Genomic DNA, 23767 nt, shown 5'->3' with positions numbered 1-23767 from the left:
TGCAAATTGCTGCTTCATTCATCTCTATGGCACTGCTGAAGATTGGTGAGTGCTGTACTTGGCTTCTCTTTAGCAGTCCTATACAGATGAATGGTGCTTGCTGGGCTGCTGCTATATTCATGTGGGGAGACAGGAGACCCCCCCCATTCTTGTGATTAGCGGGAGTACCAGCAGTTGGACCCCCCCCCCACTAATCACTTATCCTCTATCCTGAAGATAGTGAAGAAGTTGTCATTTTTGATAACCTCTTTAAGTATGAAGAAGAGAAGACACTGCAAGAGACTAAAAAAGTCCAAAAGCAAATTAAAATATGTTGAAATGTGTTGGTCCACGGGGCCACCAGTTATTCTTTCAATTATTTTTTTTAAAGTGAATCGACCTGACAATATTTTGTCAAGCTTTACACTTGTTCATACAGCTCATTATATATCTTGACTGGGCCAAATACATTCAATTATAATGGTGACCCTTCTCATTTCCTATCTCTTTTAGATCCCTTCCTATTCCTTGCCCGTCCTCAGACTTTACAACACTCTGCTCAAAAGTCTTTAAATTTATATGGCAACGAAAACTAGCAAGGATACATGTACATCTGTGTCTTGGTGGTCTATTTGTCCCCAATTTTAGCAACTGTCATAAAACCGCATAGCTGGTCCAAATAACATTAATTAATGACATTGTTTCACCTCTTAGACGGGTTTACATAGAATCTGCTTTGATGTCACCTTCTTCTTTAAAGGGTTTATTCTAGACCGTGGGCTATTAAATAAATCTGCTTATTTTACCCACTCCTTAACCATCTGGAGATCTCTGAGCTCCCATCATGGTGTGCAGACTAGCCCATTCACAGCTTCTGCTGATCGTCCTTTACCCTCTGTTTCTTCCAGGTCTCCAGTTTGGAGTTTTTTGCTGGTCGAAACTTAGGATGTTTTACATGGGATGACTGTCGGGTATTGTCCCAATAACTATCGCTCCTTTGCTTTCACACAAGAGTGAGTGGAGATGGAGCATGCCAGAGATCTCTTCCAGCCTGGAGTCTTTTGCTGGTGGAAACGTATGGTGCTTTTACATGGGATGACTGTTGGGTATTGTCCCAATAACTATCGCTCCTTTGCTTTCACACAAAAGTGATATTTCTTCAGTGAGTGGAGATGGAGCGTGCCAGAGATCTCTTCCAGCCTGTAGTCTTTTGCTGGTGGAAACGTATGGTGCTTTTACATGAGACGACTGTTGGGTACTGTGCCAATGACTATCATTCCTGTACTTTCACACAAGAGTGATAATTCTTCAGTGATTGGAGATGGAATGTGCCTGAGATCTCTTCCAGCCTGGAGTCTTTTGCTGGTGGAAACGTATGGTGCTTTTACATGGGACGACTGTTGGGTACTGTGCCAATGACTATCATTCCTGAACTTTCACACAAGAGTGATAATTCTTCAGTGAATGGAGATGGAGCGTGCCAGAGATCTCTTCCAGCCTGGAGTCTTTTGCTGGTGGAAACGTATGGTGCTTTTACATGGGACGACTGTTGGGTACTGTCCCAATGACTATTATTTCTGTACTTTCACACAAGTGATATTTCTTCAGTGATTGGAGATGGAATGTGCCTGAGATCTCTTCCATCCGCCCACCTCCATTCACTGTGAGCAGGCAGGTGTCCATATATGTCACTCATTAGTCGCTTTGTTTCATTGAGCTGAAATGAAGTGAATAGTGACTAATGAGTGATTTCTTGCTCAGTACCCTGTCGGGTTCCGCTTTTACATGAGTCAACTATCTCTTCAAAGTGCTCGTTTCAGTGATTCTTCCGCCAATAGTCAGCCCGTGATTAATCACCTCATATCAATATGCAATTTCTTGGTTAAACTAATTAGAATGGAAGGCTTTTGTTCTTCTTTTACTCTGCCTCCAGAGGAAACCTTTCATTTCTTCCAAATTTTTTACCTCCTTAAATCTATTATTTGCCAAGAGGGGCTTCCAAAAGCCACTCAATTTGAAGTAATTTGTCTAATTGATTCTGCAGGAAGAGGACTAAATTCTAGTCTTTATTCTCTTTTCAACGCCCTTCCTTCTGACTCTTCCCATCTGTTTATGTCCCAATCGGAGGCAGACCTAAATATCTCTAAGAATCAGAATGATAGAGTTCGAAGGGACCTCCAGGGTCATCGGGTCTAACCCCCTGCTCAATGCAAGATTCACTAAATCATCTGAGACAGGTGTCTGTCCAGCCTTTGTTTGAACACTTCCATTGAAGGAGAACTCACCACCTCCCGTGGCAACCTGTTCCACTCATTGATCACCCTCACTGTCTAATATCTAATTTGTGTCTCCTCCCTTTCAGTTTCATCCCATTGCATCTGGTCTTTACTTGTGCAAATGAGAATAGAGCTGATCCCTCTGCACTGTGACAGCCCTTCAGATATTTGTAGATCGCTATTAAGTCTCCTCTCAGCCTTCTTTTTTGCAAGCTAAACATTCCCATATCCTTTACCCGTTCCTCATAGGATATGATTTGCAGACCGCTTACCATTCTGGTAACTCTTCTCTGAACTTGCTCCAGTTTGTCTATGTCTTTTTTAAAGTGGGGTGCCCAGAACTGGACACAGTATTCCAGATGAGGTCTGACTAAGGAACAGTAGAGGGGAATAATTACCTCAGGTGATCTAGACTCTATGCTATTGTTGTGAGATGGTCTCCAAAAGTAGCTATCAGGTCTCACTTCTGGAAACTGCTGTTAAGGTTCTCCACCATATTATGTTCCTACTAAATTGCATTCTGTATTTCCGGGGATGTCGAATTTTTGTTTCTGTGGCTGTGATGCACTAGGCGATCATTTGCATTTCTGGTGGATATGTCCAATTGTTCCTGACTTGGAAGCACATGTTAAACTTGTTGAATGTTTGGTAGGCAGTTTCATCTAAGTTGGATAGCAGACATGCATTTGATGCCATATGGCTTTCTTCAACTGCCTCTTATGTCTCCTCAAATGTTTTGCACATTCTATCCAAATTTACGTAAGTCGATTGGACGTCAACGATAATTTTTTAATTCTTTTGAGACTGTGTTGAGTTCTGTTATGTTAATGACTTAAAGGGGTTGTCCCGCGGCAGCAAGTGGGTCTATACACTTCTGTATGGCCATAATAATGCACTTTGTAATATACATTGTGCATTAATTATGAGCCATACAGAAGTTATAAAAAGTTTTTTACTTACCTGCTCCGTTGCTAGCGTCCTCGTTCCCATGGAGCCGACTAATTTTCGCCCTCCGATGGCCAAATTAGCCGCGCTTGCGCAGTCCTGGTCTTCTGCTCTCTTCAATGGAGCCGCTCGTGCAGAATGCCGGCTCCGTGTAGCTCCGCCCCGTCACGTGCCGATTCCAGCCAATCAGGAGGCTGGAATCGGCAATGGACCGCACAGAAGAGCTGCGGTCCACGGAGGAAGAGGATCCCGGCGGCCATCTTCACCGGTAAGTATAGAAGTCACCGGAGCGCGGGGATTAAGGTAAGCGCTCCGGTAAGCTTTCTTTAGGTCCCTGCATCGGGGTTGTCTCGCGCCGAACGGGGGGGGGGGGGGGGTTGAAAAAAAAAAAAACCCGTTTCGGCGCGGGACAACCCCTTTAATGTATAATTTGTGTCATAGAATTGATGGAGCATATTCTGTTTCTAGAGCGTTATATGCCACATATTTGTATATGCATCTCTTCTTTTTTTATTTGAACCAACAACACTCCCTTAGCACCTAGCTCCGATTTGTGGCTTATGGGAGGGACTTCAATGGTATAAAAGCCACATCGAAAGCAATTTTGTTTTCAACCACAGGAAACCACAAAAATCTGAAAAAGTCTTGTGGTATGATTGTGCGATGTCTCCTGTTCATCGATGTGCCAATTATTGGCACTTGTCACAAACTGAGAGGGACAGAATCCTTGAACTGCGAGACTTTGGTTTATCACTCCGGCAGATTTCTATGGTGCATAGGCCGTGATGTCAGCACTGTTCAATGTTGCATGTCCCAGTGGTTGGGAGAACAAAAACAAACTCGAACGGCAGCATGAGAGAACTTTCTACACAAATGGATTATCAGATTAGAAGAATGGTACTGCGAGTGAAATTGGACGTCACATTCCAAGCCTCCAAGCCTAGAGCATTATACAGTGTCTACACAAGCTATCAGAAGGTGCCTGCAGGACATTGGACTACAAGCCAGACATCCAGCGACAGGTGTTCCATTGACCTCATGCCACCGCTCTCAAAGGCTATCATGGCACAGAGCAAGGCTAGAATGGAGATCTATCCTCTTCAGCAATGATTTCCGTATTTGTGTTGGACACAATCATAGCCAGAGATTGGTCTGGAGATCACATGGTCAATGCCATGAAGAGGTTTTAAAAAAGGAACTTCACCCCATTCCTACTCCCTAGATTACTGTGTGGGGTGGCATAATATACAGTAGCCAGGCCCCTCTAGTCTTTATTCCAGATATACTAACAGCTCAGTTTTGTATTGATTTTGCCATTGAACCAATGGTATGGCCATTTCTCGAAAGTGTCCCAGGAGCTATTTTTCAGCACAACTGCAGGGTGTTGTGAAACTGTAAGCAGTTGTGTAGCCCAAACGTGCTACCACGGCTTGCAGCATCTCCGGACCTGTCTCCTATTGAGCACATCTGGCATGTCATTGATTGGCGATTGCAAAGAGAGCTGACAGCAGTGTATCTTGATGATTTGCGTACCCAAGTGCGTTCAGCGTGGTAGAACATTCCTTAGACAACCATTAATAACCTCAGTGATAGCATGCCACGGCGGGTAAGTATTTATGTGTATGATGTTCATACTCAATACTGAATATATTGAGATGTTTTGAATATTTGATTTCCACTTTTGATCATTCGCATATCATTAACATGTCTCTTGACCCTGTGGTTTCTATAGTTTTTCAACTTTTCCTTCTTGGTGTTGCAGATCCAATGTTGAGGATTGTATTTTCATAAAACATCAATAAAAACCTTTGAATCTCTAATGAATCTAGCCTTTATAACAACATTTAAAATCATTGCCCAATGCTGCATATTTGTAAAGGAAAGAACGTAATGTTCCCTGTAATTCAGCCTACCAGCCTCATATGGAACGAGGTAGTCATTGCTAATTACTAACGGCCTTGCATCATGCAGCAGGGCAGACCTTAGATGTCTCTGAGATCACTTAGGGATTTTGTTTAACCCCGTTTAACCTTGAACAAGATTTTCTAGTTTTACTACAGTAGTAAGAAAATAATCTTCACTTATAAGTTCACTCAGACACTGCTTCCTCTCTGAATGTCATCGCTCTTAGGCCTGTGCCAATTTCAATATGGTTACTCAGCTGATTAGTCTTATATTTGTACACATTCAAATATGTCATTCTGCTCAGCCTATAAGCAGCTGTTTTTTGTTTCTTTTTGAAATGGAGTAGGTTTTACATGAAAATGATACACTGATCTTCTTCTACACACTCCCTACTAATGGGTGGTCCTCATGTGTTACAGGTAGAGTAACACATTATGGCAGCAGGTGGCAACTTTAAAAACACACTAGATATTATTCAAACCTTGGTGCACACAATACAATTTTGTCTTAACCCCCCCCTCAACCCCATCTAAAACTAGTGTTAAACACTGTCTAGGAGCCCTGAAACACTGGTGGTACAATGGATGTGGTTCAGTTCAATTTTGTCCAAATTGGTTCGGATCAAACTGGAAGTTTATGGAGGTTCCTGAAGCTGGTGTTGGGTACTGTCTGGAAGCCCTGGAGTGGTGGTTCAGCAGTTGGCATCATTGCCTTGTGGCGTTTGGTTCACGTTTGACCAAGGACAACATCTGAATAGACTTGGTCACATTTGGGCATGGGACTGTAGCACGACAATACTGGCCACTGGGCCGCCACAATCGCTGGAGCTTCACTACTCTTGGATGATGTTCAGTGCTAGTTTTAGGAGGTTTTTTTTTAAACTTCTGGCTTGGTTCGAATTGGTGTGGAGCAAACTGAACTTTTTTTTGAAGTTTGGCAAATTGGCCAAACTGAGCTTTAAAAAAGTTTGAAAGCTTATGTGTGAAAAGTCCCTTTTGAAATAAACAAGCATGCACAGTAAAGGGGACTTTTACACGGGCAAATTTTCGGCCCGATGTAATGAGTGCCAATTCGAAAAAGCATGCCGATCAGTGCTTATTTAGAGTTCTAATACACATGCCTAGAACTGCTGGTATGGGAATGAATGATCATTACTACAATTATTCATCGCCATGGAGCTGTCATTGGTGGGCTTTACATCTCCCCATTTACCCAGGGTGATGTACAGATTACATCACACATTACTTGGCTGAGCATTGTCCCTTTTATGTAGCTTGATGATCAAGTGAATGAATGTTTGGACTTACATGTGTATAGAAAAATTAGGCTCCTGACCAAACACGTGCTCACTGACTTTTTTATTGAGACTATGTTGAGTTTTAGGCCATGTTCAAACAACAAACTACTTATCATGAGGGTTGGTGATCCAGGGGTTAATATGATTGCCAGAGTGAAGTCAAGAAAGAAGTTTTTTATCCTAACATGAGGAAAATTGGTTTCTACGTCATGGCCGGGGGCGTAACTATAGAGGGTGCAGGGGATGCGGTTGCACCCGGGCCCAGGAGCCTTAGGGGGCCCATAAGGCCTCTCTTATCCATATAGGGAGCCCAGTACTATGAATAAAGCATTATAGTTGGGGGCCCTATTACTGGTTTTGCATTGGAGCCCAGAAGCTTCAAGTTATGTCTCTGTGCAGCATGGTTTAGGTATGGGTACGGGTACAGATACAGATAGAGGGGGGGCCCCAGCTCACCTTTTGCATCAGGGCTCCTGAGCCTTTACTTACGGCCCTGGTCATGGCGCTTTTTGCCATCAATATTAGGGGGTAATAGGGTGAACAGGATGGACATATGTCTTTTTTTAGCCTTAAACACTATATTAATGTTTCTATATTACTATGTCTTCTTCTGAGACTCTATATCTTATGTCTTGCTACTAAAGGAGACTATAGAATGCATAGACGCATGCCATCTTCTTGATGGTTCTCTGGAGGTGAGGTAGTTAAGGCTTGCTTCTGCCCCTGTATATACTACTCTTGGTTGCAGATCTAAATTAGGTTTCGGGAACGCTTATTGTGGAGAGCTCTTAGCATGAGACCCTTGATGACACGCAGACATTCAGAACAAAGTGACAGCTTGACCTTCACAAGGGACACAAAGAAAGAAAAATCGATATGCTATAAGGCAGCTCCTTTATCCACATGTCCTTTATCCACATGCCTCAAGAAATCATAGCCTAATTAATAACCCCCCACTCCAATTCCCACCCAGGCACACTCTCACCTTTCCATATCTGATCCCAACTCTTTGCTTTGACATCATTGAACAAAAGAAGCCTTTGCTAAGAAAGTGGTGGAGAACAGAGCGATGAGAGTAAGTGCTTTACAAAAAGCGACACTTGTCTGTAGGAGAATAAGGAACGCGAGAGTACAAAATATTATCTCCTTGTCCCAGTGCTCGTATCTTCCAAGATGAGATGTAGCACTCCCACTGCGCTATCTAAGAACATGCAGTTTGTGGGTCAGAGCAGGGATAGATTCATTGCAAGGTCAAATCATCTCTTCAGAAAAGAAATAACAGGCGGGAACACGCAAGATCCATTTAATACCACTACTAATATATTCAGGCTACGTTTGTCACATTCGAAAGGGGACCTACGGGATAAAGTTGCATACAGCCCATAGTGAGTGGAATTCTTATTAGATGAGTCTACATCACGGAATGGCTTCAGCACAGAAATTGCAGCGTCTGAGGAGCGGGCCCACGCCCGAGGATATAGCGGGGCAGATTGAGGCCTTGTCATTGGGCTCTACCATTTCCTCATCTGGGGGTAGCATGGGACCCGACCAAGTTACCGCTGGCAGAGTTTCACAGGGAAAAACCCAACCCGCGGTTTACCTTAGAATCCTTTTTGTCACTCATGACGTCACCGTTTCGTCCTCTGTGGTGAATCCAGCCTTTGAAATAACATAGTCCACACACAGAGAACTTTCTGAGCAAAACTGGGAACAGTCGGTAGTTATTTACTTGAATAAATGGTCAACAGTTCACAAACTTTACATCAGCCAGCAGGACACTGGTGCGAACACAATAGTGGTGTGACAGGGAGGTTTCACAGGATGACAGACACATCCACAGTCCCAGTTATCTGTGGGGTTCTGCTCCCGGAAACTCTCTCCAGTTCTCTACCAGTCCGCACTCACAGTTGGACGTTACACTCAGCGCTGCCTGGCGACTCCTCTCACTCTCTCTCAGTTCTCCATTTTAGCACCGAGGAGGCCTGGGTGACTTGCTCCCAGGGCAGACATTAAGCCATCGCTCAGCCTCTTCCATCTTGGGTAGCCTCGTAGGACGAGGCACAGTTTCTCCTACTCACTAAAAGGCTTTCTCTCTTCACCAGACTCCAACTCAGACTCTTGCCAGACCAACTCTGCACTCTCCTTGCAAGAAGACCTTTGCACTTCAACTTGCAAACACATATATACATAACACGATCGCGTGACATACAACAAGATACATTTTTCAGACATAACCCAGACATTAACCCATTCAGTGCTGCAGAGGTGCAATACACATCACAAATGCACACACATAGAAGACACTGACAATACAATTGCACAAGGCAAACACATTCATAGTTATGGAGGGGCCCTGATATAGATTATATTTAAAATTAACATGCTGCTGAATTAAATCCTGCATCACATGTCAATGTCCACGCGGGTTTTGTGCAGATTTTTTTCACAGCGCGTGGATGAGAGTTTCAAAGTCTCATCCACCTTCATGATACAGCTACTATAAATTCTGCAGCAAATCCGCCCAGTGTATTAATAGTGACCCCCTATATTGGTGGCCTCGGTAGTAGTAGCAACCCCTATATTGGCCACAGTAGTAATAGCTTCCCCTATATTGGTGGCCCCTGTCGTAACAGTGTCCCCTATATTGACCCCAGTAGTTATAGGCTCTCCCATTGCCACTATGCTCTTCAGATGCAGGGAGAGGAATGGGTTAAAGTACTTACTACACACAGCCTTCCCTGTCTCTGCTGCACTGCTATCCCCTTAGGCCGCCTGCAGATGGCCGGGTCGGATCCAGCTGCGAGAATTTTTGTAGCGGGACCCGACCCGAGCTCCTGCAGAGAGCAGCGCGGAACTCACCCGCTCCCGCAGCTCCGGCCCTTTCATGTGCCGGCTGCCGGCGCATGTGCAGAGCGGAGCCGGCGGCCAGTGAGTGACGTTTCTAAGTGGGGCTCAGCGAGCCCCGCACAGAATTAGAGCATGCCGTGGTTTGTTTGCTGCGCGGGATTTCGCGCAGACAAACCGCGGCCGTCTGCATAGGATTGCGTATTGTAATGCAATCCTATGCAGGCGTGCATGGGCGGAAATTCTGCGGGGAATCCCGCCGCGGAATTTCCACCCGTCTGCAGGCAGCCTTACTCCTTCTGAAGCTGGATGTTTAGCAGTGTGGATTACGATAGGGGTGATTGGGATGGCCAATGACCCCCAATTACAATCCGCAATTACCGTGTCCGGACAGCCTGGATTGAGGAAATTAAGGTCCAGGACCTGCGGTTAGCATAGCAATGTGGATCACATGACCAGAGTCATCCTCGCGTATTTTGCATGCATTTGCACATCCTCATTGACTTCTATGGGGACTTTTGCTGCATAAATGCACAGAAAAGTAGACTATGCTGCTTTTTTTTTGCGTGACCAAAATGCGCGCAATTTAACAAACCCATTGAAATCAATGGGTTCTATTCTCAGCATATTGCTCACACAAATTTGCATCAAAATCCAACAAAATGATACAAAAACCAACAACCACGTGGACACAAACACACATGAATACACAACGACAAATCCATAAGGGGTGGACAAACACAGAACTAGAGCGTCCCTACAAATGCCAGTATGCTTGGTGAGTGACTTGGGCTTTTGTCAGTCATGGTTTATGTCTGTCCATGAGTTCAATTTGCAGCTTCCGAATTCAGTTCGGTTAGAGGTATAGTTGGATCAGGTTGGATCCTATATCCTAAGTGAAGTTTTCCACTGTCAGTTAAAGGGGTTGTCCCGCGCCGAAACGGGTTTTTTTTTTTTTCAATAGCCCCCCCGTTCGGCGCGAGACAAACCCGATGCAGGGGTTAAAAAAGAAAACCGGATAGTGCTTACCTGAATCCCCGCGCTCCGGTGACTTCTTACTTACCTGGTGAAGATGGCCGCCGGGATCTTCACCCTCGGTGGACCGCAGGTCTTCTGTGCGGTCCATTGCCGATTCCAGCCTCCTGATTGGCTGGAATCGGCACGTGACGGGGCGGAGCTACGAGGAGCCGCTCTCCGGCACGAGCGGCCCCATTCAGAAAAGAAGAAGACCGGACTGCGCAAGCGCGTCTAATCCGGCGATTAGACGCTGAAAATTAGACGGCACCATGGAGACGAGGACGCCAGCAACGGAACAGGTAAGTGAATAACTTCTGTATGGCTCATAATTAATGCACAATGTACATTACAAAGTGCATTAATATGGCCATACAGACGTGTATACCCCCACTTTGTTTCGCGGGACAACCCCTTTAAGTGCAGGTTATCTTTCCTTTTTCTTAGTCTTTACACAGTTTCTTCTTTTTGCTTTGTGCATTTCTCCAGGTACCTTATCAGGAATAGTCAGGTCCTAGGTGAAGACCGTGGATCCGTTCTTACCAGGATGCCTACCCTGCTTTTAGGCAGGGGTTCCCTATTCACTTGAGTTGTAAGGGACAGGTTTCTCCATATCTCTATGCTTGGAGTGGTGTAGTCGGTGTTAGCAGTGTGTCGTGTGTGCTTCTTGCCTTTCTGTGTGAACACCGCCCTGCATGTCACAGGCATGCCACCCAACTTTGTATTCCTTATATAATACACTGCAATACTTCAGTATAGTAGTGTATTATATTGCCAATGAAGCTTAGCCAGAATCCTATGATCACATCTCGTGGGTCTGATGAGTGACAGAGGGAGCCCCCTCCCTCTGTCAGCCTTTTACATGCCACAGTCACATTGACTGCAGCATGTAAAAAGTTAAAAGGCTGGGGTCTACAGTTTCTCTAGTCCCTGCCATTACAGCTGGAACCCAGCTATCATAAGACTCATGCCAGGCTTCTATTGCAGCACTGTAAAAAGGTGTATGAATCAGAATAAGGGCCCTTAACAGCCACTGTGAAAAGGCATATGGACAGCCATTAAGGGGTTAAGGGATTTTTTGGGACTACAATATTGCTGACCTATTCTCAGGAAAGGTCATCAATATCAGATGTGTGGGGGGTCTGACTTTTACCATCCATTCTGATCAGCTGTATGAAGGAATGCGAGTGAGTGCTCTGGTCTTTTCAATGTGTAACAGGCACTGCACCGCACATATTATAGTGGTGGTAGATGGTATTGCAACTCGACCCCATTCACTTGAATGGGACAGAGCTGCGCATAGGGCATGCAACCTACACATGTGATTTCAAGGGCCTTCATGGGGTTCTGGGAGTTGGTCCACCAAGCTGATATGGATGACCTATTCTGAGGATAGGTAATCATTATTTTAGTCCTGGTTAACCCCTTTAATCATGGCTTGGATAAGTGCAGAAGTGCGTAATTCAATGCCAGGTGCATATATCATGCCAAGCATTGCCTAGGGTATTCTTCTTGACACCTACGCTCTCCCATTTTTACAAGTTAAAGTCAAACCGCCATAATAAATAGTGTCATCCAAAAAGTTTATGCAAAACTCATAGAAGTTGGTGTCCATAAAAACTCTTTGTTGTGTTCTCTTCAAGCTCTGCCGTCACTCCCAGTCTCTGCACATCTCTCTGGTGAGCAGTTTATACACTGTCATTATTATACACAGCTGTCCTCCTCTTACAGTGCATAATTGACTCCATCACTATACAAGGACCGCGCATCATCACAGCCCACTCCCTGCACAAACAATACAAAGAATTTCATCCTTGAAGCATTTTTCTTTCCTTGATATGCTAAACTTCAATGAATAGACCTTGAAAATCTTTGTTTGCAAAATCCATGACAAGGGTCGGCGCCAACGTAGCGTATGTGTAATGAAGGACTGTCAAGGATGAAGTAGAGCATAGTTCTGGAGTCTAATGCCTATATAAAACACAGATTTACATACAAATATTAAAGGGGTATTCTGATAAAATACATTTTTGGATGCGGAAACATCCAACGGTGCCGAAGATCCCCATTCTTTTGATCATGGGGTGTTTTAGTGGTTAGACCATAAATGGCAGATTAAAAAGTTGGCGCACGACTGTTGGTATATTAGGTGCATCTCAGCACCACCACGTGCCTACACAGAAATGTACGCCAGGTCCAACTTGGTGTACAATTTTAGCATAATTTATGCCCCGCCCTCCCCCGATAAGCCCTACCCACTTTTTACAAACGTGGCAACACTGGCACAAAAAGTACTACGTTTTCGCATAAATTCCCACTTGTGTTAACCCTTTCCAATCCAATTTTGAATTTAAGGTTTCCTAAAAGGCTTTCTCTTTTTGCTATTATACAACAGTGCCATCTGCTGGCTAAAGCCAGTGTGTGTGCGCCAGAGTCTCCGACAGCAGAGTGGCTGGTAATAGACGGTAAGAATACCCTGTGGGACGTCTTCTGAAATTGGAGCTATACAAGCTTTAATCAGAATGTAGGAAGACGTCAGACAATGGATTGGAAAGAGTTAAACTTTGCAACTTTATATGCCAGAAACCGGCGTTAAAGTCCACTAGGCCTCGATCAGACGAGCGTTTTTGTTTTTTTTAGCGCATGAATAGGAGCGCTTAAAAAGCGGCTTTATTAGAGCCGATGCTTTCCAATGAACACGTTCACATGTACGTTTTTTTAGAGGCACTAAATAATCGTAACTGCAAAAGATAGGACATGCGATTGCAAATTCACCCGTTTTTTGCACGCAATTTTTTTTTTGCGCGACTATTCATGCCTTCAAAAATTGCTCGTCTGACCGAGGCCTTATGGTTTATTTTGTGTCATTTTTCTTTAGCTTGTGAAAAATGTCATGAATTCCCTATGATTTTTCCAAAAAGTTTTTCTGGTTGGCGATTTTTTTTTTTGCATTCATACATGTTGTGCATGCAGTTTTATTTGATTATTGTTTCCAGTCCTATAGAGAAGTCTATGGGTAAAGGAATGAAGAAAATACTACTGACCCAAAAAATATACAAAAAATGCAGAAAATCCCCACAAAAAAACGCACAGTTCATAGATTATTTTATATTATAATTGATACATTAGTTTATATTATACTACACCAAAATCTGCACGTTAGCTGTGCGCAATTTGGGGCTGAATAACCTTTATAATAATTTACCTAAGGATGAACTAAGCTTCATATGGACATTGATGACTGAACAGTTACTTTATCAATGCTGATTACAAAAACACGCAGTTTGGATTTTTACCGCATTTTGAATGGATATAATAGTAGCGCTGATTGAATGCATGGGGGTCAAATGCCAAGTCGGTAAAAGGGCCCCACCTACCATTTACCATTCATGATACCAGGGTCTTCTTATGTGGCACCAGGGCCTTTTGGCTCCCTCGGGCACACGTGCCCATGTGGAAGTACCTCGGAACCGCCTACTATACACTGCAATGCAAAACTTCGGGGAAGCAGATTTACCACTTCTGTTTTAGAAACCATTAGGAGAATATACTGGTGGCCTAACGACAAGATGTGGTGGTTGCTTGGTGTTATGAGGTTTACTAATAGATTGCAACGTATTGTTGGCCTCCAAAGCACCACAGTGACCTGAGATTCATAATCTGACTAGTCTACTGCTACTGGGGTGTACAGTATCCCAAGATTCAGTGCAGAAATAAATATTGTTATAGTGTATATAAACAATATGCAGCATCGATAGATGGGCATCCAGGGAGATAAGCAGTCAAAAAGGTAAGCTGGAAGAAAGTGATAGAAATTGCTGTGGCCATAACATCCCATAAGAGATCTGCTTGACTAGAAAGCTTAGGAACAGTTTTTGTGTTACTGTACCCATTGCCAGCTGTAGTAACGTGTGATGCATTCAGTCTTACAAGGGTCCAGCCATCTGCTTGTAGAGTAGTAGGGGCACACCAGGCGGATGTAGGGTGAGGACTATCGCCCCCATTAGGTCTGCCTAGCCAGGTGATCTCTTTTCTCAGTGCAACAGCATCTTGTGAAGCTACATGAATCATCCTCTTCGTGGTTCTCTTCGTGCATTTATGTTATGAGCTTGGTTCTGGTATTGTATCCATGTACTGAGGATGGTTCATTCTGTATTTATGTAATGAGCTTGGTTCTGTTATAAATTTTGTTTTGGTATTGTATCTATGTACTAGATTGGTTTGTGCTGTATTTATGTTGTCAGCTTGGTTCTGGTGCTGTACTTATGTTATGAGCTTTGCTGTATTTATGTTACACGTTTGATTCTGGTGCTGTATTTATGTTATGAGCTCTGTTCTGGTGCTGTATTTATGTTAAAAACTTTGGTTCTGGGACTGCATTTATGTTATGAACATGGTTCTGGTATTGTATCCATGTACTGAGGATGGTTCATTCAGTATTTATGTAATAAGCTTGGTTCTGTTATGAATTTTGTTTTGGTACTGTATCTATGTACTAGATTGGCTTGTGCTGTATTTATGTTTTAGGCTTGGTTCTGGTGCTGTACTTATGTTATGAGCTTTGCTGTATTTATATTATAAGTTTGATTCTGGTATTTGTATTTATGTTATGAGCTCTGTTCTGGTGCTATAATTATAAGTTTGATTGTGGTGTTGTATTTATGTCATGAGCTTGGTTCTGTTATGAATTTTGGTTTGGTATTGTATCTATGTACTAGATTGGCTTGTGCTGTATTTATGTTTTAGGCTTGGTTCTGTGGCTGTACTTATGTTATGAGCTTTGTTCTGGTGCTGTATTTATGTTATGAGCTTTGTTCTGGTGCTATATTGATGTTATAAGTGTGATTTTGATGCTGCATTTATGTCATGAGCTTGGTTCTGATGCTGTATTTAATACTGAACTGTTCTGGTGTATATATGCTGCTATCTTACTGCTTTGTGTACAAGCAGACTAATTATCAATGCAATATAAACCTTTATTTTCTTATGACTGGGGGGCAAAAAAAATTCTGCACAGGGTTTCATGTAATCTAAGGTTGACTGTACCCTCTAGTATGGTTTCCTGATTTTCAGAATTCGTTGTGGCTCATGACATGTCAGAAGATGGATTTCCTTTTTAAATGAGATAAGCAGCTATCATAAAGAACTGAATTTATCTAGAATCTAAGAAATATACTAAATCTGCAGTTTAAGGACAGCTGACTCGAAGCGGAGGAGATAGGCAAAAAACTATGAGATGTATAAACTGCCTATCCTAATATCCAGACAGATAATTAATCCATATATGAGAATTCTGCTGAATGCCGAAAATAATGAATCTGCATATTAAAGTACAGTATAAGGGATTTAGCCAGATGATAAAACCTTCACTGTTCCCTTGAACTCTGTTTTGCACAGATACATTTTAGGGAAATCAGGCTTTGGATTCTACGGTCTCAAGGATAAACTTTTCCCTGTATCCAGGGCATATTTCGCATGAACAAGTGTTTCTTAAGCATCACTGGAAGTAATACAGTATTGGATGATCAAAGGCAATTGATGCCAATATTTAGTATGTGCCAAGTAGGCATTCTGACTAGTACAGGGGCGTAACTATAGAGGATGCAGGGGATGCAGTTGCACCCGGGCCCAGCAGCCTTAGGGGGCCCATAAGGCCTCTCTTCTCTATACTGGGAGCCCAGTACTATAAAAAAAAGCATTATAGTAGGGGGCCCAGTTACAGATTTTGCACCGGGGCCCAGAAGCTTCAAGTTACGCCACTGCTATAGTATCTTCCGATGCGTCGGTCAGACATTTTACCGATGATGGAGACAACAATGGTGTATTCAGGTCATTGAGTGGTGATCACGTTGATGGAGCTCCACCAAAATAAAAGAGGAAAGACTATGATACGTAGGAAGGTCAATTCCCTTCTTTATACATGACTATGTTGCTATTCCCCTTACTTCGTCTTACAACCTATATCAAAGAATAACGATTCCAGATCCCATATATACCCCTGCTCTATAATGGTCCTGAAATAGTCACTTTTAACTTTGTGCTATGCAATAATCATCTTATAATCACTATAGGACAGTATTGCAATGAGGCCTTATTGACATGAGCGTTTTTACGTGGCTAATTAGCCCCAATTAAAAATCGAGACTATGCGAAGCATTGGATTCCAATGCATTCATTCACATGGCCAATTATTAGCCATGTAAAAAAACATCCGGTTGGCGAAGATAGGACATCGGTGGCCAAATATGCCAGCTGTTGTTTTGACACGGCCGGAAAAGATAGGTCTTCCCCTATCTTTCAGGCTTCTATGGGAGCTGCCGGTAAAGGGAGAGGGAGGGAGTTTAGCAGCGACTAGCGCTGCTAAACCATCAGCTGGATCTATTGAGCCAGTTGAAGAACTTATGCTGGTCGAAGGAATTCCGGGCTGCGGCGTATATACACTGCACCTGGCCATGTGGATGGGCGAGAAAACCATGACATGGTCGTGGCTTTTTCCCGTTCATGCGATTTTCGGCCGCCACGCTGAGAATTTCAACGCTTATGTGAAAGAGGCCTAAAACATATAAGGGTCCTTTTAAATGAGCCGGTGATCGTTTGAAGAAGTGAATGAGTAAATGACGTCATCACTTGCTCATTCACTCTTGTGCGTCCTGTTTAGACAGACAGATACATTATTGGCTCGTTCAACATAAATCGTTCAGACTTTCCTATTCGCTGTATCAGCGAATGAGTAGGAATGAACAAGCGCTGTTTAAACTTAACGATAAGTGAGCGAGCCAAGGATGATTTTCATGCTTCATAAAATGAACGATGAATGAAAAGTGAACGATTTTCGTCGTACTTTAGTCATTGGCTGCCTTTTGACCAAATAATTATCATTCACTTTCACTTGTTTCAACTATTGTTGAACAATAATTGTTCCGTCTAGAATCATCATAAAGTAGGGGGCAGTTTGGGCGACAGAAGAAGACCTCCTTCTGTTGGGCCATTTAAGTGGAGGCATCTAAGGGATTAATGGCTATGATTGGAGTGATCTCCAATGGTGGCCGTTGCAATTGGATGCCAACAAGTACGGAGTAGGCTCGGCTTGGCCCCTAACCCTGCTCCATATGAACCCTACACACATCCGATGCCAAGGAGTTAATAAGAATCCGAGAGGAATAATGGAAACATCCTGCAAAGACTAAAATAGTGGTAAAAGCCATACATTTAATGCCAAAACAAGAGTAGGTGAAGAGAGCGATAGTAAAAATATATAGTTGGGCGTCTAAAAACACACTTGGTAACTTGATGGATGTGTTCCCGGTAGTGCCTGCAAGGATTGCCGAGCCACTAGGAATAGAACTGTATACACTGAGACCAGCATGCAATTGAAAATCAGAACAGATTATCCCTTCATGCTTATGACAATGTTGAGTACGGATATTCTTCTCCATATGATTTATCTTCTAACACAACTCTGTACGGAGCCGGAGAATATTTCACAGGAACCGTGAAAACTCAACAACACATTTTTATGAGGAAAAGAACAGTGAGATAAATATCTCCCCTGTTCACAGTCATAACAATCCACTCTCCTATGCTGTAAAGAGCACAGAGCCGTACCGTCAGATATATGAAGAACCAGAGGGAGGGAACCATATTTTATGGCCCTTCTACTAATTCATAATCCGGGTTTTAATAACAAAGCAGGATCTTGAAGGCAATGAAACAAAAGGTCCTAACTCCGACGAATAATGAGGCAGATGGAAGCAAATCTCCATTTCTTCTGGAATAATATTATAGTGATTTTTTTTTTTTTTTTTACGAAAAACAGCAAAACCTATTATGTGCAAATATAAACATCCATATGTGCATAAAAGGAGGAAGTGGTATCAGCCAAGATTAGACAAAAGCTGATTAAATACTTTGTACTGTCCTCAGTGGCAAGAAAGATAACAAGAATGTTTTTGTTATGTTCGCAGGGGGAGAAACTAAAGCTCTCAATAGAAAGTACTGAGACGAAAACTCTTATTGGGTGATTGATTTTTATTTTTTTTAATGTTTTTTTACATTTCCGCTCCATTGGTGAAAAAAAGAAAAACCTGGAGGAAATAAATATAAGAGCGCGGCAAAAAAGAGGTCTGGAGAAGAAAAAATACATGATTCCAGCCTTCCTTCTTTCTACAAGCTTTTGCGAATCTCTTATATCAATGAAGAACATGGATGACCAAGTTATTATGTGTCACCTTGAAAATGATGGTTCTATGGATCATGCTGGTATGTGAAAGCGTTGGAAGAGGGAAATGCATGTACCTATATGAAAATGACTAAATTGAAAAAAAAAAGACCTGTTGGGATGTAATGTAGCGGATTTAGAAGTTGGCGCCAGGAAGCTTCCCGAAAGCATTAGAAGATTGGGTTCAGGTAGATGGAATTTGTGACTTTCACGCCTCTCCTGTAGTTGGGAATGAAATGAAGTTCAGTCTGTAAGTGCAGCACATTCGTTGTCTAGGAGGTAGTGTGTTCTGGTACATATACATCTTAGATATACTGGGGGGTAATATTTGTTGGGATTGTCACAATGTGATACATTAATTCTCAGGACTGGGGAAAAGGGGGTTGTTTTACCACAATAGGGAAAGACATGTAGGTTCGTTCCACAACCCATGACTGGGCATGCTTAAGGTCATTCGGGAAGGCTGGCTATTTTTTAGGTAATTTCTTCTGTAATGCACTACTATAAAAATTCTTCCAAACAGAATTATACTTACTTTAAAGCTTTCTTCTCATTTCGGATTCCACGGCTGGAGTCAGGGGTTCCTACTGTGTCGAGAGTATTTTTGTAGCGCTTGCCCTAGAGATATTAAAAGAACATTTGTTAAGGAACATTTTCCATAGCTTCTAATAAAGATGACCTTATTTTTCAGAGATATGAATTCTTGGCCAGGTTTGTGTGTCTGTTGATGCAGGGTCTTTAATAGGGATGAGTGCTTACAACCATGATTGACCAATAGACAGAACAAGTCGTAGGTACAATGTTGAGTTGATGGGACCAAAAAATGTGCGATCTAGTGCATGGCTATAAAACTGGTAAATAACTGGAAATAATACTAGGGACACCTTGACCTACCTCAACTGGACCCGCCATTAAGTGCATTACCTGCCCTAAAAAAGGTAACCCCTACTTCTTGAAACTAGCAAAGCCCAAGGCAAGGAGAAACAAGGGCAACTAGACATCGACTGCTGAACTCTGAATGCAGAGCACTGAGTACATTGAGTACGGAAAACACTAAACATGGAGAACACTGCGTACTAGCGAGCAGCGGAAAGCTGAGTATTTACTGAACACGAGTGAACACTGAACACCTGACCAGTATGCAAATATTTAATCAGGATCGTCTGCAAGCAGGAATCGGTTTAAATACCCTGTAATAGATTACTGATAAACTGACTGACCGCCCAGCCAGCCTATCGGTGTAGCGAGAGAGAAGAGATGTTTCTCTTTTAGGGGAAAGTGTAGAATGACAGTCTGCATCCGCGAAAAAGCTCCTCACATGGATCAGCACCAAAGTGATGACACCATTCTGGACCTGCACTTCTGACCAGCCCTAGACAGCACTGTGACACCTTCTCCCCCAAGTCTAATGAATATGCCACAAATACACATCACTCATGTTTATTATGGAGCTTTACAAGATTGTAACATCCTTGAAGTCCCTCCACCAAAAATATCCTTCAGGGCTTTTACAGTCCTTCCTGACTACAACAGTACACATTCACTTTTTGGTACTTAATCCATCTTCAGTAACAATACAAATTTTCTTTAGAGAATTCAGAGAACAATTATATTATCCCCATCCAAGTCAATATTTCTCATACTTAGCTAACATGCTAAACCCAAGAACCTATAGATGAAGCTTTGAGGGTCTGTCCAGTTTGGAAAGCCCATTTTCACAAACTCTGTAAAGGAATTTGAATTAATAGATGGGGGTTCTCTGTTCAGGATACTCATCTCTTGGTGACAAAGATAGTCCCTTGCTCTGGAGGACCGTTCCCGTCTTTCACAGACAACCCATTGTTTTGTGTGGAAACAGTGTAATATTCAACCAGTGGGAGCACTGCAGAGAAAATGAACACTTACTGCCATGTTTCCCCATGGATTACAGCTGATCGCTGAGGAACCCAACAGGAGGACACTTTCTGATTTGCTAATTAACAACAGTTCCTTCTAACAAATACGGATTGTCCAAAGCAGAGAATATCTTATGTCCTCCATGTTCAACCAACAAATACACCTCTTCTTACGTATCATGGTCTTGGAAAATAAACCACCTTGAATGATCAAAAAAACACATGCAATAGCATGTAAGAATTATTACCATTGCCACACAGGGAGGTATTTTTATTTTACTCCTTTATTAAAGGGGTTGTCCCGCGCCGAAACAGGTTGTTTTTTTTTTCAATAGCCCCCCCGTTCGGCGCGAGACAAACCCGATGCATGTGTTGAAAAAAAAAAACGGGTAGTACTTACCCGAATCCCCGCGCGCCGGTGACTTCTTACTTACCTTGCGAAGATGGCCGCCGGGATCTTCACCCTCGGTGGACCGCAGGTCTTCTGTGCGGTCCATTGCCGATTCCAGCCTCCTGATTGGCTGGAATCGACACACGTGACGGGGCGGAACTACGAGGGCAGCTCTACAGCACGAGCAGCCCCATTCAACACGGAGAAGACCGGACTGCGCAAGCGTGTCCAATCGGGCGATAAGACGCTGAAAATTAGACGGCACCATGGAGACGAGGACGCCAGCAACGGAGCAGGTAAGTGAATAACTTCTGTATGGCTCATAATTAATGCACAATGTACATTACAAAGTGCATTAATATGGCCATACAGAAGTGTATACCCCCACTTGCTTTCGCGGGACAACCCCTTTAAGCACATACATATTCCACAGTGCTGTAAGTAGATTGTCCTCTCTTGATATTAGGCTACATCCTCATTAGGGCTCACGTTATAGAATCACTTACCAGTGTGTTTTTGAAGCGTGGGATATACCCATACTAACTTCATGCAGATGTTGCCCTTGACTAGATTTGAACCCAGGACCCCAGGACTGCATGGCAACAGAGGTAACCACTGAGCCACCATGTTGCCTGTCATTGGTTCTAATAGATGTGAATCGAAGACGCGCTCAATACATTCGTGAAAAATACCCTAAAGCTAATAATGTGTTTCTGGGGCCATCCAGTGCCCCCAATCGTAGCTACAAATTCATGTGTAGTTAATAGTGTATACGAGAGAATAAAATCCAAAAGAACAGATTTGATGAGTTCTGGGAGTTGTGGCTGGATTATATGCTGTAGTTTACCCATGTTTGAGACAAGTATTGCACACCTTCACTTAAACCCTCCAGCCAAGAGCAATTCTACTCCACCTCATCTAAGTCAAGCCCATGCACCCCATGTGCCCAAACTGAACGCATTATATACGGCACATGACTCTCTCATTGTATAGTGGTTCATATCAGGGGCATATATAAAGGCTCATAGGCCCAGGTGCAAAAGGTGATCTTGGGGCCCCACAACTTCTCTTAACCCCTTAATGCAAAGGTGTAACTTGAAGCTTCTGGTCCCCAATGCAAAACCTGTAACAGGGTCACCAACTATAATGCTTTATTTATAGTACTGGGCTGCCTATATGGAGAGGAGAGGCCTTATGGGCCCCCTAAGGCTCCTGGGCCCGGGTGCAATCGCATCCCCTATAGTTACGCCAGTGGTTCATATGTCCCCTAGATAATGTTCTGAGATATGTACTTGACTGTTACACTTTTTTAATCATAATGGAAGCTTTTAAATCAAACTTTTTCAAGCATTTGGGGGTAATCTGTGCTGGGCGATCCTCTACAATATCTCATGTACTTGTTTCTTCATTACTTGCCTTCCATATCTCTTGTCTACACTTTGCTCCTCTGGACTTGGTTAACAAGCTATACTGTATTACAAGATGCATTCTATATCACTTTGCTGCTCTTAAGGCTAATTTAAGTCTATAATAGCTCTCGTTATAATAATCAATACTATTATTATAGTCAATCCATCATCATGAGATGTTTACTAAGCCTTTTACCCAGAGCCGATCAAGAGCAGAAAACACAAAACAAGGCCTGGAGTAGAGTATTATACATTACATAAGTACTTTTGAGCTGTTTTTAGGCAAAATAATAAAGAAAAATAATTTGAAAAAGAAGGAAAAAATATTATTTTTCCTTTTAGTTTTTCTTCTCTTTTCTTCTTCCTTTTCCTTCCTCTTCTTTTTTCTTCTTTTTGTCCTTTTTCTTTCTCCTTTTCCTTATTTCTTCTTCTTTTTCACTCGTCTCCCTTTTCCTTCTTCTTTTTCCTTAATTTTTCTTCTTCTTTTTCCTTTTTTTAAAATAAAGGAAAAATAAGAAAGAAAAAGAAGAACAGGAGGAAGGAAAAAGAAGAGGAAGAAGATTAATGGGTTCAATTTAGCTGAACTGCTCAAGATTTGGGCCCAAGAAATGGCAAATGAAGCTCAATGTTGACAAATGTAAGGTTATGCACATGGGCAGGAGAAACGGATGTCACTACTATACACTAAATGGGGTACCGCTAGGGAAAAGTGATATGGAAAAAGACCTGGGGGTACTAGTGGATTGTAGATTTAACTGGAGAAACCAATGCCAGTCAGCTGCTGCAAAAGCTAATAAAGTATTGGAGTGCATTAAAAGAGGCAAAGGATGAGAACATTATTCTCCCACTATATAAGGCACTTGTCAGGCCTCACATGGAATACTGTGTACAGTTCTGGACACCAGTACTCAGGAAAGATGTAGCAGTGCTTGAGGGGGTTCAAAGAAGGACAACTAAACTAATACATGGAATGGGAGGACTGGAATACTCAGATAAGCTAACAAAACTGGGATTATTTACCCTGGAAAAAAGACAGTTAAGGGGCGATCAAATAACTATGCATAAATACATGAGGGGACAACACAAGGATCTCTCCCATGATCTGCTTATAGCCAGGACTGTGTCAGTAACAAGAGGGCATCCGCTAAAAGAAAGCAGGTTTCATCACCAACACAGAAGGGGGTTCTTTACTGTAACAGCAGTGAGACTGTGGAACTCTCTGCCTGAGATCGTGGAGGGGACTAGACGTCTTTCTAGACCACTATGATATTACAGGATATAGACATTAGGTGACCAGCAGGTTGTTGATCCGAGTCTTACAGACAGGTAGGAACTATCAGAAGTTGATTCAGGGATTATTCTGACTGCCATTATGGAGTTAGGAAGGAATTTTTCCCACGAAAGAGCAAATTGGCTTCTGCCTCTTGGGGTTTTTTGCCTTCCTCTGGATCAACAAGGAGGTTGAAACAGGCTGAACAAGATGGACATTGTCTTTATTCAGCTTAACATACTATGTTACTATGTGATGAACCAAATGTTTAACAAAATTCGACCCAAAACACTAAGCCATACAATTCTATACTATATTGTACTA

General features: G+C 42.7%; 1 protein-coding gene across 2 annotated transcripts in view; it reads right to left on the bottom strand.

Moving 5' to 3' along the window:
* SYT7 (synaptotagmin 7) overlaps positions 1-23767 on the bottom strand; it is a 431166-nt gene that overhangs the window by 179921 nt on the left and 227478 nt on the right. For both annotated transcript variants that reach the window (XM_066583140.1, XM_066583141.1), the window contains exon 3: positions 19014-19096. In XM_066583140.1, the coding sequence (XP_066439237.1) occupies positions 19014-19096 (83 nt within the window). The remainder of the gene's footprint in view (positions 1-19013; positions 19097-23767) is intronic.

Source organism: Eleutherodactylus coqui, chromosome 11 (assembly GCF_035609145.1).
Source record: "Eleutherodactylus coqui strain aEleCoq1 chromosome 11, aEleCoq1.hap1, whole genome shotgun sequence".
Lineage (NCBI taxonomy): Eukaryota > Metazoa > Chordata > Amphibia > Anura > Eleutherodactylidae > Eleutherodactylus > Eleutherodactylus coqui.
Note: the sequence above shows the minus strand (reverse complement) of the source record. Positions and strands in the feature narration are given on the sequence as shown.